The 13,206-nt window shown below is 37.9% G+C and overlaps 1 protein-coding gene across 1 annotated transcript in view; it reads right to left on the reverse strand.

Annotated features, from left to right (window-relative positions):
• Asxl2 (ASXL transcriptional regulator 2) overlaps positions 1-13,206 on the reverse strand; it is a 43,072-nt gene that overhangs the window by 12,383 nt on the left and 17,483 nt on the right. The window contains exons 4-5 of the mRNA XM_055621979.1: positions 7,083-7,203; positions 5,056-5,199 (exon numbers count right to left, since the gene is read on the reverse strand). Coding sequence (XP_055477954.1) covers positions 5,056-5,199; positions 7,083-7,203 — 265 coding nt within the window. The remainder of the gene's footprint in view (positions 1-5,055; positions 5,200-7,082; positions 7,204-13,206) is intronic.

The following is a 13,206-nucleotide window of genomic DNA, read 5'->3' on the forward strand; positions in this document are numbered from 1 at the left end:
AACACAGAAAATGCAAATGGCTGAGAAACACTTGTATGTTCAACATCTTAGCCATCAGGGAAATGCAAATCAAAACTACTTTCAGAGTCTTTCTTAGACCTGTCAGAATGGCTAAGATTAACAATACAAGCAATTGGCTGATGAGAGAGCTCAGAGGTTAAGAGCACGGCTTGCTTTTCCAAAGGTTCTGAGTTCAATTCCCAGCAATCAGATGCTGGCTCATAACCATCTGTAGTGAGAGCTGGTGGCCTCTTCTGGCATGCAGGTGTACATGCAGACAGAATACTGTATAAATAATAAATAAACCAATCTTAAAAAACAAAACAACAACAACAACAAAAAACACAAGTGAAAGCATGGGTTGACCAGGATGTGAAGCAAGGGGAATGAACATTCCTCCATTGCTGGTGGGAGTGCAAACTTGTACAGCCACTATGTAAATCAGTGTAGCAGCTCCTCAGAAAGTTGGGAGTCAATCTACTGCAAAGGAAAAAATCTAACTACTGGCGAGCTTGCGTGTCACTCACTCATTAATATCCAACAAGATACTTATATCTGGTTGGTAAAGTAAATAGTGATTAGAAATTCAACAGGAAGATCTTAGTTTATTTTTGTGGATAGGATCTTGCTATATAATACATCAGGGCTTGCTGCTATACAATTCAAGCTAAACTTCAATATAAATGGCCAACAGATCATTTTAAACATAAAAACATCTAAAGCAAAATAGCTTTAAAATACTTAAAAGGACAGAACACAGTGGTACATATCTATAATCTGAGCATTTGAAATGCTGTGGCTGGAGGACCCTACTTGCTCCATGAATTTTTTATTTTTTGAATCAAGGTTATTAATCTAAAATAATGAATCCTGTAGCTGGAATGATGGCTCTTACCAAACAAATCATGTGCTTGTGTAAGACAGTGTCACGACTAGACAAATCCCCATACTAAATATACTTTAGTATATTTGCACAATCATTAGCCAAGCTTACCAAAAAAAGGTACATAAAACAATGCATTACTTTAATTAAAAATGTTTAAATTATGTGTATATTTGTGTGTGGGTGTGTGTAATTGAGTGCAGTGGAGACCAGGAGAGAAACAGATCCCCAAGTGCTGGAGTTACAGGTGGCTGAAAGCCTTGAGATGTGCTGGAAAATAAACTGTGAAAGAGCAGTACAGACTCTTAAATCCTGAGCCATCACCCCAGCCACAGGCTTCATTATTTTAGATTAATAACCTTGATTCACTAATTCAGAATTCATGGAACAAGCAGGATTCCAAATACTATTAAGTGCATGTCTCGGTGTATTTCAAGTAATACCAATAGTAACAATTACCACAGTAATACCAGCAGCAAAGTTATTAAAGTGTCACTAGGGGCCATGCACTATTCTGAACATTTATTTATATTAACTTGCTTACTTTGTTTACAGCTCTGTGAAGCAAATAATGGTTACTACTCTTAATTTCTAAAACGAGATCTTATTACTCTGCCTAAGTTGGCTTCAAACTTCTACAGAGCTTCTCACAGGAACATTCTGCTGTGCACAGAGAACTAGGTAATTATTAGTATTCCACTGCTAATAATACATTCTCAAATTACAGGATTGAGTTACAATGTAACACAAACTGAAGCAAGAAACGGCAGTTTCAGTCTGTTGCTTATCACTGCACCACACAGGTACAGGTATCATAGCCTAATGACACATAATAATATATATGGAAATAAAAATAACTGCAAAATACTTTCTCATACAAGAAAATTACAGTAAATTAAAAAAAAAACCTTTTCAAGCCAAATGATAATAAATAGTACACAAGAGATAAAGATTGTCAAAATAGAGGGAAGGAGGAAGAAAGATCCTTTTAAGCGGGATCTTAGAATGTAGCATAGTATATACAACATGTAATACTTCTACCTCAGTCTCCAAGGGATAGGATCATAGGTATACACCACCATGTGCAATAAAAGGAATCTAACAGATTCAAAAGTTCTGGGAATTTGTAAATGTGCCTGCACAATTATCTTGAGCTTTCCTATTTCTTCAGATACTGATCAAATGATCTAGGACACAGCAGAAGGAGAAGGATGTAGTGGTGGTTGAAATATGCTCCATTACGCATTCTGGAAGACAAGCAACAGACTTATTTGTATTTGACCTAATTCCCCAAATTCCAGAATAGGTCCTGGGAAACTATGAATGTGAAATGCCCGACAAGCTCCTGACACCGTGGGCCACTGATTGTGGCGTTTTGGGGGAGGAGGCAGGGCAGGCAGAGGTGGGTTACTGGGACGGTCCTTTGAGATATCTGCCTTCCTTGACCATAAGCAAGCGACCATCCTGCTCCTTCTGTCACATAAAAGAACTAGTACTACTGTTATGCTTTTTCTACTTGTTACCTCCAGACTAGGAACCAAAATAAACCTCTCAACATCCTGAGGTTGCTCCTGTCGTGTATTTTGTTACTGCAACAAACTACACAGTGCCTCATCACTGGCCTGCAGTTCTCATGTGATATTCCTAAATTTGATGGAGCTGCATTCAATTTCACCACATAATAAACTGTCTTCTACTTAGAGTTAAGTACCAAAATGCTTCTCCTTTACTTTTAAACAAGGTTCTTTTTTTTTCAACCCTATGCCTCACCTTTCTGTTCTGTCATCCATCTTTCCAGTTCTTGAGCCCTTTTCATGGTCTGTAGCCATAGTTGACTTTATTAATGACAATTCCTTTTCACCTTCATCCAATTTCCATTTTTCAATCTTTGCTGACACCTGCCCATTAGGCTGTTTCCTTCACTCATACTGATTAAATCATTTTGTCCATATTCTCATTTTAGTGAGATTTTCAAGGGAGTTCAGTTTATAATATTTAATTATAAGCCCTTTTATCTTTTTATCTATAGAAATGAAAAATGATGTAGAACTTATTGGTTCAAAGAGAAATAAACCACAAAATGACTGATAACAGATCTCTCTGTGAAACAGTCTGATGAAGGATGAATAGAAGAATATAAAGGCAATTAAGAGTTCAAAGATAAAAAGATGAAATGAATAAAGGTAAAGGGCATTAGTCAATTCTACCCATCTCTTAAAAGCAATTAAATCAAGTCTACCCATCTTTTAAAAGGAATTGTAGGCTAATATCCAGAATATAGAAAAAAAGTGAAGAAATTAAAAAGCAACAAAACAAGTAATCCAATTAAAAAATGGGGTACAGAGCTAAATAGAGAATTCTCAACAGAGGAATATCCAATACCAGGGAAACACTTAAAGAGAAATACTTTAGTCATTAGGGAAATGCATATCAAAACAACCCTGAGATTCTACCTTACACCCATCAGAATGGCTAAGATCAAAAATTCAAGGGATGATGCATGCTAAAGAGGATGTGAGAAAGGGGACCACTCCTCCATTGCTCGTGGGAATGTAACCTTGTACAACCACTTTGGAAATCAATCTGGCGCTTCCTGAGAAAATTAGGAATAGTACTACCTCAAGATCCAGCTATACCACTCCTAGGCATATACCCAAAAGATGTCCTACCATACAATAAGGACAACCATGTTTGCTCAACCATGTTCGTAGCAGCTCTATTCGTAATAGCCAGAATCTGGAAACAACTTAATGTCCCTCATTGGAGGAATGGATACACAAATTGTGGTACATTTACAGGATAAAATACTACTCAGCAATTAAAAACAAAGATATCATGAAATTTGCAGGCAAATGGTGGGAACTACAAAAGATCATCCTGAGTGAGGTATCCCAGAAGCAGAAAGACACAAATGCCATATACTCACTTATAAGTGGAGATTAGCCATGTATTATAGGATAAACATAGTCTCTACCCACTAGGGTATCGAAGGAGATACTGAGATTCATAGCCAAACTTTGAGCAGAGTGCCGGAATCTTTATGGAAGAAGAGGGGGGATAGAAAGACCTGAAGGGAACAGGAACTCTACAAGGAGAACAACAGAGCCAAAATACCTGGGCCCTTTAGAGGCCGATACTCCAACCAAGGACCATGCATGGAGAAGACTTAGAACCCCTGTCCAAAGGAAGCCCATTGGCTGTTCAGTTTCTAAGTGGGTTCCCTAGTAAGGGGTACAAGGGCTGTCTCGAACATGAACCCAGTGGCAGGCTCTTTGATCACCTTCCCCTAGGGGGTGAAGCCTTGCCAGGCCACAGAGGAAGATGATGCAGCCCAGCCTTGATGAGACCTGACAAGCTAAGGTCATAAAGAAGGGGAGGAGGTCCTCCCCTATAAGGGGACCAGGGAAAGGGCACAGGGGGAGAAGAGGGAGTGTGGGTGGGACTGGGAGGAGACACGGGAAGGGGCTTCAGTAGGGATACAAAGTGAATACACTGTAATAAATAAAATTAAATTTAAAAATATATATTAAAAAATAAAAAAATTTAAAAAGCAATTGTCAAATCTGAAAGTGGTGCTGTTTTCTATAATACCATCAATTTTGAGGCTGAAGCAGGGAGATTACAGGTTAAAGACCAATTCCAGGATATTTTAATTAGACTATATTAGTGAGATATTATCTTTAAAATTTAAAAAAGGGGACAACAAATAATATGATAAACTAGGGATTAAAGATTTTTAACTCAGGGGTGAAGCAATTCCCTAACACATTCAATATTGTGAGTTATTAATGCTCAGTATGAAGCAAATCAACAAAACAAAATAAAAACCGAAGGTAATTTTGTATCAAAAACATTTTTATAAAAGACCCAAATGTCAAAAAAAAGTGTAGCCAGGTATAGCAGCACACAATTTTAAGGAGGCAAAGCCAGCTTGGTCTACAGAGTAAGTTCCAGGACAGCCAGGGCTATACAGTGAGAACCTGTTTTGAAACAAACAAACAAACAAACAAGTGCAAAAAAAAAAAAAAAGACAAGAAAAAAAAATGAAATCATGTCTGACATTTCAAAATAAAATTCAAATTATACATTAAACTCAAGCCAGTGGCTGATGATTTTGAACACACTGCAGAAACATTGTTGTACTGAAAACAAGTCTTTGTAAACTAACTTACTTGTGTGGAGTCTGTCAGACCTCTGGAAAGATTTCTTCCCCAATCCTAGCAGAGAACTTTCCACTTTCACTGAAGAAGAAAAGCTGGAGTTTGAGTTCTGCGGACTGCTTGACTGTCCATCAGATTGCTTTCCTTCCCACAGGGCTAGGGAAAAGAATATGTGAAGACTGCTGACACTGAGGTTCATACACAAAGCCCACCAAGGGGCTAGGAAGATAGCTGCTACCAACCCCGACAACCTGAGTTATCTCTGGGCCCCCATGGTACAAGGAGAGCAGGACTCTCATGAGTCAGCCTCACACTTCTACATGCATTCAGACCTCCATAAATCTAACAATTAAAACAGAAAAATCAGTCACACTATTATATTCCATGGTAACTACAGGAATCATGAATGAAGAAATGTAGGCCTCTTGAATGATTTGTAAAAACCCCTTACATCTTCTCACATGATTTACCTGCATCTCTAAGTATCTCTTCTAACAAAAATGAAAAGTTTTTTAAGACTCAGACCTTTGATTTTTATGGCAGTTCATAGAATCAGCTTATGGGTTCAACTAAATTACATAATGCTAAACAAAGTCTATGTATCGCAAAACAATTGAAGTTAAAAACAAATCAAGCAATAAACACTCAAAGTCCATAAAACACATCCAATGGAAAGTAAAGGTAGATATTTTTCAAAAGCCTACATAGCTAAATTTTCACTTTATAATTTTTAATTTATTTTGATTTTATATGTATGAGCATTTTGTCTGCATGTATATTATTGCCCCACCTGTAAGCCCAGTGTCCACAGATATCAGAAGACAAAATCAGATCCCCTGGAACTAGAGTTACAGGTAGTTATGAGCCACTATGTGGGTACTGGGCATCGATGCCAAGTCCTCTGCAAAAACAGTACATATTCTTTTTGTTTGTTTGGTTTTTTGACTTTTTGTTTTGTTTTTCTTCCGTGAGACAAGGTTTCTCTGTGTAACCCTGGCTATCCTGGAACTGGCTCTGTAAACCAGGCTGGTCTCGAACTCAACAGAGATCATCCCGCCTCTGCTGGGATTGAAGGCATGCAACACCAGGCCTGGAGCAACAGTTCATATTCTTAATGACTGAGCTATTTCTCCAGCCCCATCTTCCTATACTGAATGAGAGTATTGATAAAGAGGTCACTTTGGAGCTGCACAGATGGCTAAGTCCAACAAGTGCTTGTTGCATAAGGTTCTAGGTTTGATCCTCAGAAACTACGTAAGAGTCATAGTACTGAACACTTGTAATCCTAGTACTGGGAAGAGGAGACAGGAGGATTCCTGAGGTTCACTAGTCAGCCAGTTTGGCCTAAGCCACAAGTTCCAAGCCAGTGAGAGACCCCATCAAATAATACAAAAAAACAAAACTACCAGAAGATAAATGGTACAGGGGAATGTTCTCTGACCTCAGTCTGCACATACACACTACCTACACCCGCCTGCATCTAGAAGAAGAGTTCACTTTGACCTTGAATACAACAGATTTAATAAGGTTAATGAATTCAGGCCTCCAAATGTTACTAGGGCTAATATACAAAAGGTTTCTTGTTCATTTCCTTCTTACATACAAATTTCACTATGGTACTTTTAATTAAGTATGTGATAATTTTATATTAAAATATTTCCTATAACTGGGAGTGTTGGGGCAAACCTGTAATCCCAGCACTTAGGCAGAGGCAGAGGCAGAGGCAGGTGGATCTCTATGAGTCTGAGGCCAGCCTGGCCTACAAAGTGAGTCCAGGACAGCCAAGGCTTCACAGAGAAACCCTGTCTCCAAAACCCAAAAACCAAAACCAAACCAAACAAAACCAAAGCCAAACAAAACCAAAAAAAACCTAATATAAATCCTAGGATTTATACCTGTGGCAGCAGAGATTATGCAAATAAATATGGTAATTTAAAAATAAATATTTTACTCAGCATAAAAATTTATACTACCAAAAGGATAAATACGCTGAGAAAAAGAAAATTCCACTGGAAAGGGAAAATGGTCAGACAACCTACCAGGTTTGGTTGGTGCTGAGTCACTGCCTTTGACAGTCTTGAGAGAGAGGTGTTGATTGGAGATGGACATGCTTGGCCTGCATTGTTGCTGCTGCTTCTTCTGTTGTTGCTGCTTCAGGGCCTAAAACGAAAAAAAAAACAAAACAAAGCAAAAAAAAAAAAAAAAAAAAAAAAAAAAAAAAAAAAAAAAAAAAAAAACCTGACAGTAAGAAACAAACAAACTGGTTTTAAGCAACTAAGTGACATAATTTAAATGGTGATTACTCTGTAATCTACTCAATGTAAATAAAAGCTGAAATTAAACAAAATTGACACAAGGCCTAAACAACCTTTAGAGTTTAGGTGCTTTGGGGGAGGCCAAGATTATATCATTATATATAAATATAAGAAAAAAAAAATCATTGGAATTTCTTCAGAAGGCCAGGCATGGTGGCATCCCTTTAATCCCAGCATTCGGAAGGCGGGCAGATCTCTTCGAGTTCAAAGCTAGCCTGGTCTAGAAAGTCCAGGACAGGCAGCCAGGGCTCTGTTAAATGGACAAACCCTGTCTCAAAAACAAACAAAAACAATTTTTTTTCCAGAAATTAAAGATCAGCAGTACAGCAAGGAATTTATAATCTTACTTTAAGATTTATTTATTATGTTTACATTATTCTGCCTGCATGCCAGAAGAAGGCATCAGATCTCATTATCAGTGGTTATGAGCCACCATGTGGTTGCTGATAATTCAACTCAAGACCTTTGGAAGAGTGGCCAGTGCTCTTAACCTCTAAACCCTCTCTCCAGCCCTGAAATTTACAATCTTCTAATTGGAGAACTACACACACACTTTTATCATTTCTAAAACTAGAATTCTAAGCCATATACCAGTAAGATCTCAATTTGCATTGATTGAATAAAAAAAAGGCAACTATTTGTATTATGCTTCAGAGGCTAAATTACCATGGGTAAGAGCACTGAGACGTGTCCAAATAATCAAGTCCCAATAACTTATAGCAATTCAGTAAAGAGAAAGGAAGGGACACTATGCAATGTAGGTTCTAATAACAGCAGTTAGTTCCTTGTAAATATTTTAGGTAATTTTTATTTATAAAAGGTTCTTAGTTAATAGAGATATCTTGATATTACTTAGAATACATTTTTTTTTTAAAAGGCCTGTGAGATGGCTCAGTGAATAAAGGCACTCACCTTCAAATCTAGATACCAGAGTTTGATCCCTAGAACCCACACACCAGAAGAGAAATGACTCCCAAAAGTTGTTCTCTAACCTCCATGTGTGTGTAATTATACACACGCACACACACGCACACACACAAAATCAAAGAGTTCAATAAAAAAACATCCCTCTCCTAATCTCAAGCTTAGAAATGTATGGCTCTGATTAAATTATCAGATTTTCAGGATATAAAGTGTGGAGACATGAACATGTACTCACTTTGTGTGCCCACAGACATGAAAGCATTAGTGCATGCATACACATACATACCTACATAGACAAACACACCCACACACTCATGCACAAACAAAAAGGGGCTTGGGAGATGGTTCAGCAGTTAAGAGGACAAAGGTTTAACTCCCAACACCCCCACAGAAGCTCACAACTGTGCGTGTGTGTAAGTGTGAGAGAGAGAGACAGAGACCACCATGCCTGGTCCTATAAACAACTTCTAGTTTAAATACTTTAAAACTCACACAATTTAAAATGTTTATGGGTTCTAGGTCAGGAGTAGTGACACACACCTTTCACCATGGTTTTCAGAAAGCAGAACTGAGAGGATCTCTGTAAGTTTCAGGTCAGCCAGTACCACATAGTAAGACCCAGCTTCAAAAATTAAAATTATGGGTTCTAATTATAAGTAAAAACAAAACATACATTTTAAAAATTAAATTGAACTCAATTTAATTGAACTTTTTTTTTTTTAACATCACTCAAGTTTTGGTGATACAATCCTCAAGGAAAACTATGGTCAATTCGCTTTTCTAATTAAACTTTCTTATTCGTTTTTACACATTCACATCTCTACTAATTATATTAATACTACTGTACATTTTGTAAACAGCACTACCTACATACTGTGGTAAAACTTACTGAATATTCATGAGGGCATGTACTGTACAAGGTCAGAGGTAAGTTAACTTCCTGAAGCTGGTGCTCTACTTATCACGTGGGTCCCAAAGACAGGACTCAGGTCGCTGGGTGGCACTAAGTGACTGTTATCCAGTGAGTCATCTCATTGGCCCTTAGGATTTAAAAATCGTTTGTGTATTCATTACGCACAAAAGTATGTATGTTACATAAGGACATTTTCATACATGGACTGTGGAAAAGCTATTTCACTCCATTTGCCTCCTGACTGCTAACTCCTTGGAAAGTTTTGTGTCTGTTTACATATTATATCTACAACCTTGGTTTTATGTCTATGATCCAGGAAAAGATAGTATTTTCTTTTCAAGGACTAACTTAAAACACTTTTTATTCCAGATGCATTTATTTTTTTTCCCCCTGCAAATGGTCTAACTTTGTTCTTTATACGGCTGGGAAAACTTACACCGTATTCACACGTTGTTATCTGGTACTCTATGGCTGGGCTGATTCCGTAACTTAGTCACGGTGAGTGTTGTAGCAATGAACACTGGTGTGCAGGTATTTCTGTGAGGTATCAAGCCTGGAGTTCCAGGGCTAAATACTCCAGGGTTTGTGATGACTGTTATTGTCAGGTTGAAAAGATCTAGATTCCTCCAGGAGACAAACCTTGGACAAGTCTGTGAGAATCTCTAGATGTAGGTTCACTAATGTAAGAAGACCTACCACAAATGTAGGTAGTAGAAACTGTCATGTCTTTGGCATCAAGCCAGATGCACCACTTGTAAAATGTGAACCAAAATAAACTCTTCCTCACTTGAGATGTTTTTGATAACTCCTCCATATCCCCCACTGCCTGAGACAGTGTTTCTGTGTGTATAACAGCCCTGGCTGTCCTGGATAACCAAGATGACCTCAAACTCACAGAGATCTGCCTGCCACTGCTGCCCAGTGCTGGGATTAAAGATGTGTGCCACCACAGCAAGTAGAGAGATAATACCAAACGTCTTAGGTAGGTTATATGATAAATCTATTTTTACTTTTTCTTTTAATATTTAATTTTATTCTGTGTGTATGGTGTTTTGTCTGTATGTGTGTCCATGTACCATGTACCAATGAACGCCAGAGAATGCATCAGATCCCTCTAGAACTGAAGTGACAGGTGGTTGTCAGCCAGTATGGGTGCCAGGAATCAAATCTCGGTACTCTGCAAGAGTAGCCAATGTTCTTAACTGCTGAGTCTTCTCTCTAGCCCCTCTACTCATTTCAGAAAGTTCTGCCTGTTTCTCTTACTTTCTCTGAATGTTTCAGGTATTACATTATGTCTGTCCATCTTCAGGAGCTAGCATTTCTGAAAGAGATCCAATTTCATTCTCCTATACATGGATACCTCATTTTCTTAGAACCAGCTTTTCTTCCACATATATTTTTGTCAAAATGCTTTCTCAAAAGTCAGGGAGTTACAGCTGTGTGGGTTTATACTGTATGTCCTCTATTCAGTCTCACTGATCTTGCTGTATGTCAGTACCACATTTTTTTTCTTATGGCGCTGTGATGTAACTTGAAATCAAGACAGTAATGCTCCTAGTTTTGTTTGTTTTGTCTTTTCAGACAGGGTTGCTCTGTGTAACAGCCCTGCCTGTCCTGGAACTTACTGTGTAGACCAGGCAGGCCTCGAACTTACAGAGATCTGCTTGTCTCTGCCTCCTGAGTGCTGGAATTATAGGTATGACCCACCATGCCCAGCTGCAATCCCAACATTCTTACTGCCTAGAACTGCTTTAGCAGTTCCACAAGGGCTTATGTTTCCACGTAAATTTCAAGGTTGGTTTTTTTTTTTTTTTAGTTCTGTAAAGAATACATAAGAAATTTTAATGAAGATTATATTGAACTTATATACTTCACTTGGTAGTACAGTCATTTTTACAATAGATATATCTATTCATTTTCTAGCATCTTTAACCCTCCTTTTAAATGCGGATTTATTTCTTACATGTTTAAAATTTTTCAATGTAGAAGGTTTACATTTTGTTGCTGTTTTAGCAGTTTAAGTACTATACTAAATAAAAGTAGAGATGGTAAACATACTCGTATCTGATTTTAATGGAAATACTTGCAATTTTCTCAGAAGTCCTTTCTACAAACATTGAGGTGACTGCTTGATTTCTATACTGGAGTGCAAACGTATTAGGTAAGCACTCTGCTGAGTTACATCTACAGCCCTTGCTGTGTTCTCGAATACAGCTTGCAGGTATTTTATTGTGAATGTTTGCATACACTCATCAGAAAGACTAGTATATCCCCCCTTCACATCCTTCTCTGTGTACCCGTGTGTGGTCTTTCTGTGTCTGTTTACAGTACTCAAACAATGATGGATCTGTACATGCAAACTGGAGTTTTTCCCTGCAACTTTCAATAGACTTTCTTTGTTCTATATGTGTAATGATTTGACAGTTGATATGACATGGGAAGTTCTTTATTGTTCTAAATGCTGCCTGTATCTGAGTGACATCTCTTTCCAGATTACTTTTATTATGATTTTCCTGGAGATAATTTTTATGCCTTTATCATGAAATTCTTCTGTGCACATGGTTCACTGATCTGTAGTTTCTTATTACTTGATTCTGGCCAGTGCCTGAATTTTCTAATTGCTTGACTCTATGTTCAAGTCTCAATATTCTGTCCCCACCTTTAATATATTCTATTGGCTTTCAACAGAGCTTTTATTTGACATCGAGGTTTTCATTTCTTAATGAAAATTAAGAATTTCTTAATTTTATGGAGGCTGGAGAGATAAATCAGTGGTCAAGAGCACTATCTGTTCTTCCAAAAAACCTGGGTTCAATTCCCAACACCCACATTATGGTTCAAAACCACTTGTAGGGGTTGGGGATTTAGCTCAGTGGTAGAGCGCTTGCCTAGCAAGCGCAAGGCCCTGGGTTCGGTCCTCAGCTCTGGAAACAAACAAACAAAAAAAACAAAACAACAAAAAAAAACAAAACAAACAAACAAACAAACAAACAAAACCCCACTTGTAGCTTAAGTTCTAAAGGACCACACCTTTTCTGGCTTCTGTACCAGGCACACATGTGACACAGACATACATATAAACATCCATACACATTATTTTATGTGTATGGCTATTTTGTCTTTATGTCTGTCTGTACACCACATGATGCTTGTTGCCCACAGAGAACAGAAAAGGACATCAGATACCTGTAAAGTTATATAGATGGCTATGAGCCATAATTTGGGCACTGAGAATTGAACCCTGGTCCCCTGGAAGAACAATTAGTGCTCTTAACTGCTGAGTGGTCTCTCCAGACCCAATATTTAATTTTTCATTTCCAGAATTTTATCTGGCTTTTAAAAATTCTTTCAGTATTTCTTTTGAGTTTCACTTTGATACCTATATTAACTAATTTCATTCAGTTTATGTTCTCTTGGTATTCATCCAAGGGTTTGTGTCCTGTTTTACTTCTCCAGAATTTTGTTTTAAAGATTTATTTCTATATGCGTATGTCCCCATATGGGAATATGCCACTTTGTACAGGTACAGTTGGAGGCTAGAAGGTCAGGTATCCCAAAGCTGAAGTAACACACAATTGGATGGTACCTGACATGGGTGCTAGAAGCAAGAGCAACAAGTGCTGTTAACTGGCAAACCACCTCTCAAGCCCCCAAAACTGTACATTGTGGACAATCTCAGACACACACAGGGTTGTTGGCCCTGAGATCCCACTTTAGGACCACTGTCCTATACAATTCAGTTTTGGCTGTGCTTGGAAAAGCCTGCCAAAAGGTAAAGAAAAGAGTAATCAAGCAGAAAAAAAAAAAGAAAAAAGTAAGAAAATAAGACAAGAAAACAAAGCAAGACAGAACTGAGATGCTAAACTGACAATGGGTCTTGAAGAGGAGTAATTGTAAAGAACAGAGCTGGATGAAATATAAAGTCTATGTACATTCTGGTCTGTCATACAACATTTTTTTCTTGGGATCCCAGATATTTGCACCAGTATTTGTGAGGATTGGTCACACATG

The sequence above is a fragment of the Psammomys obesus genome, unplaced genomic scaffold (assembly GCF_907164565.1).
Source record: "Psammomys obesus unplaced genomic scaffold, mPsaObe1.curated_primary_1811, whole genome shotgun sequence".
NCBI classification, from domain to species: Eukaryota; Metazoa; Chordata; class Mammalia; order Rodentia; family Muridae; genus Psammomys; species Psammomys obesus.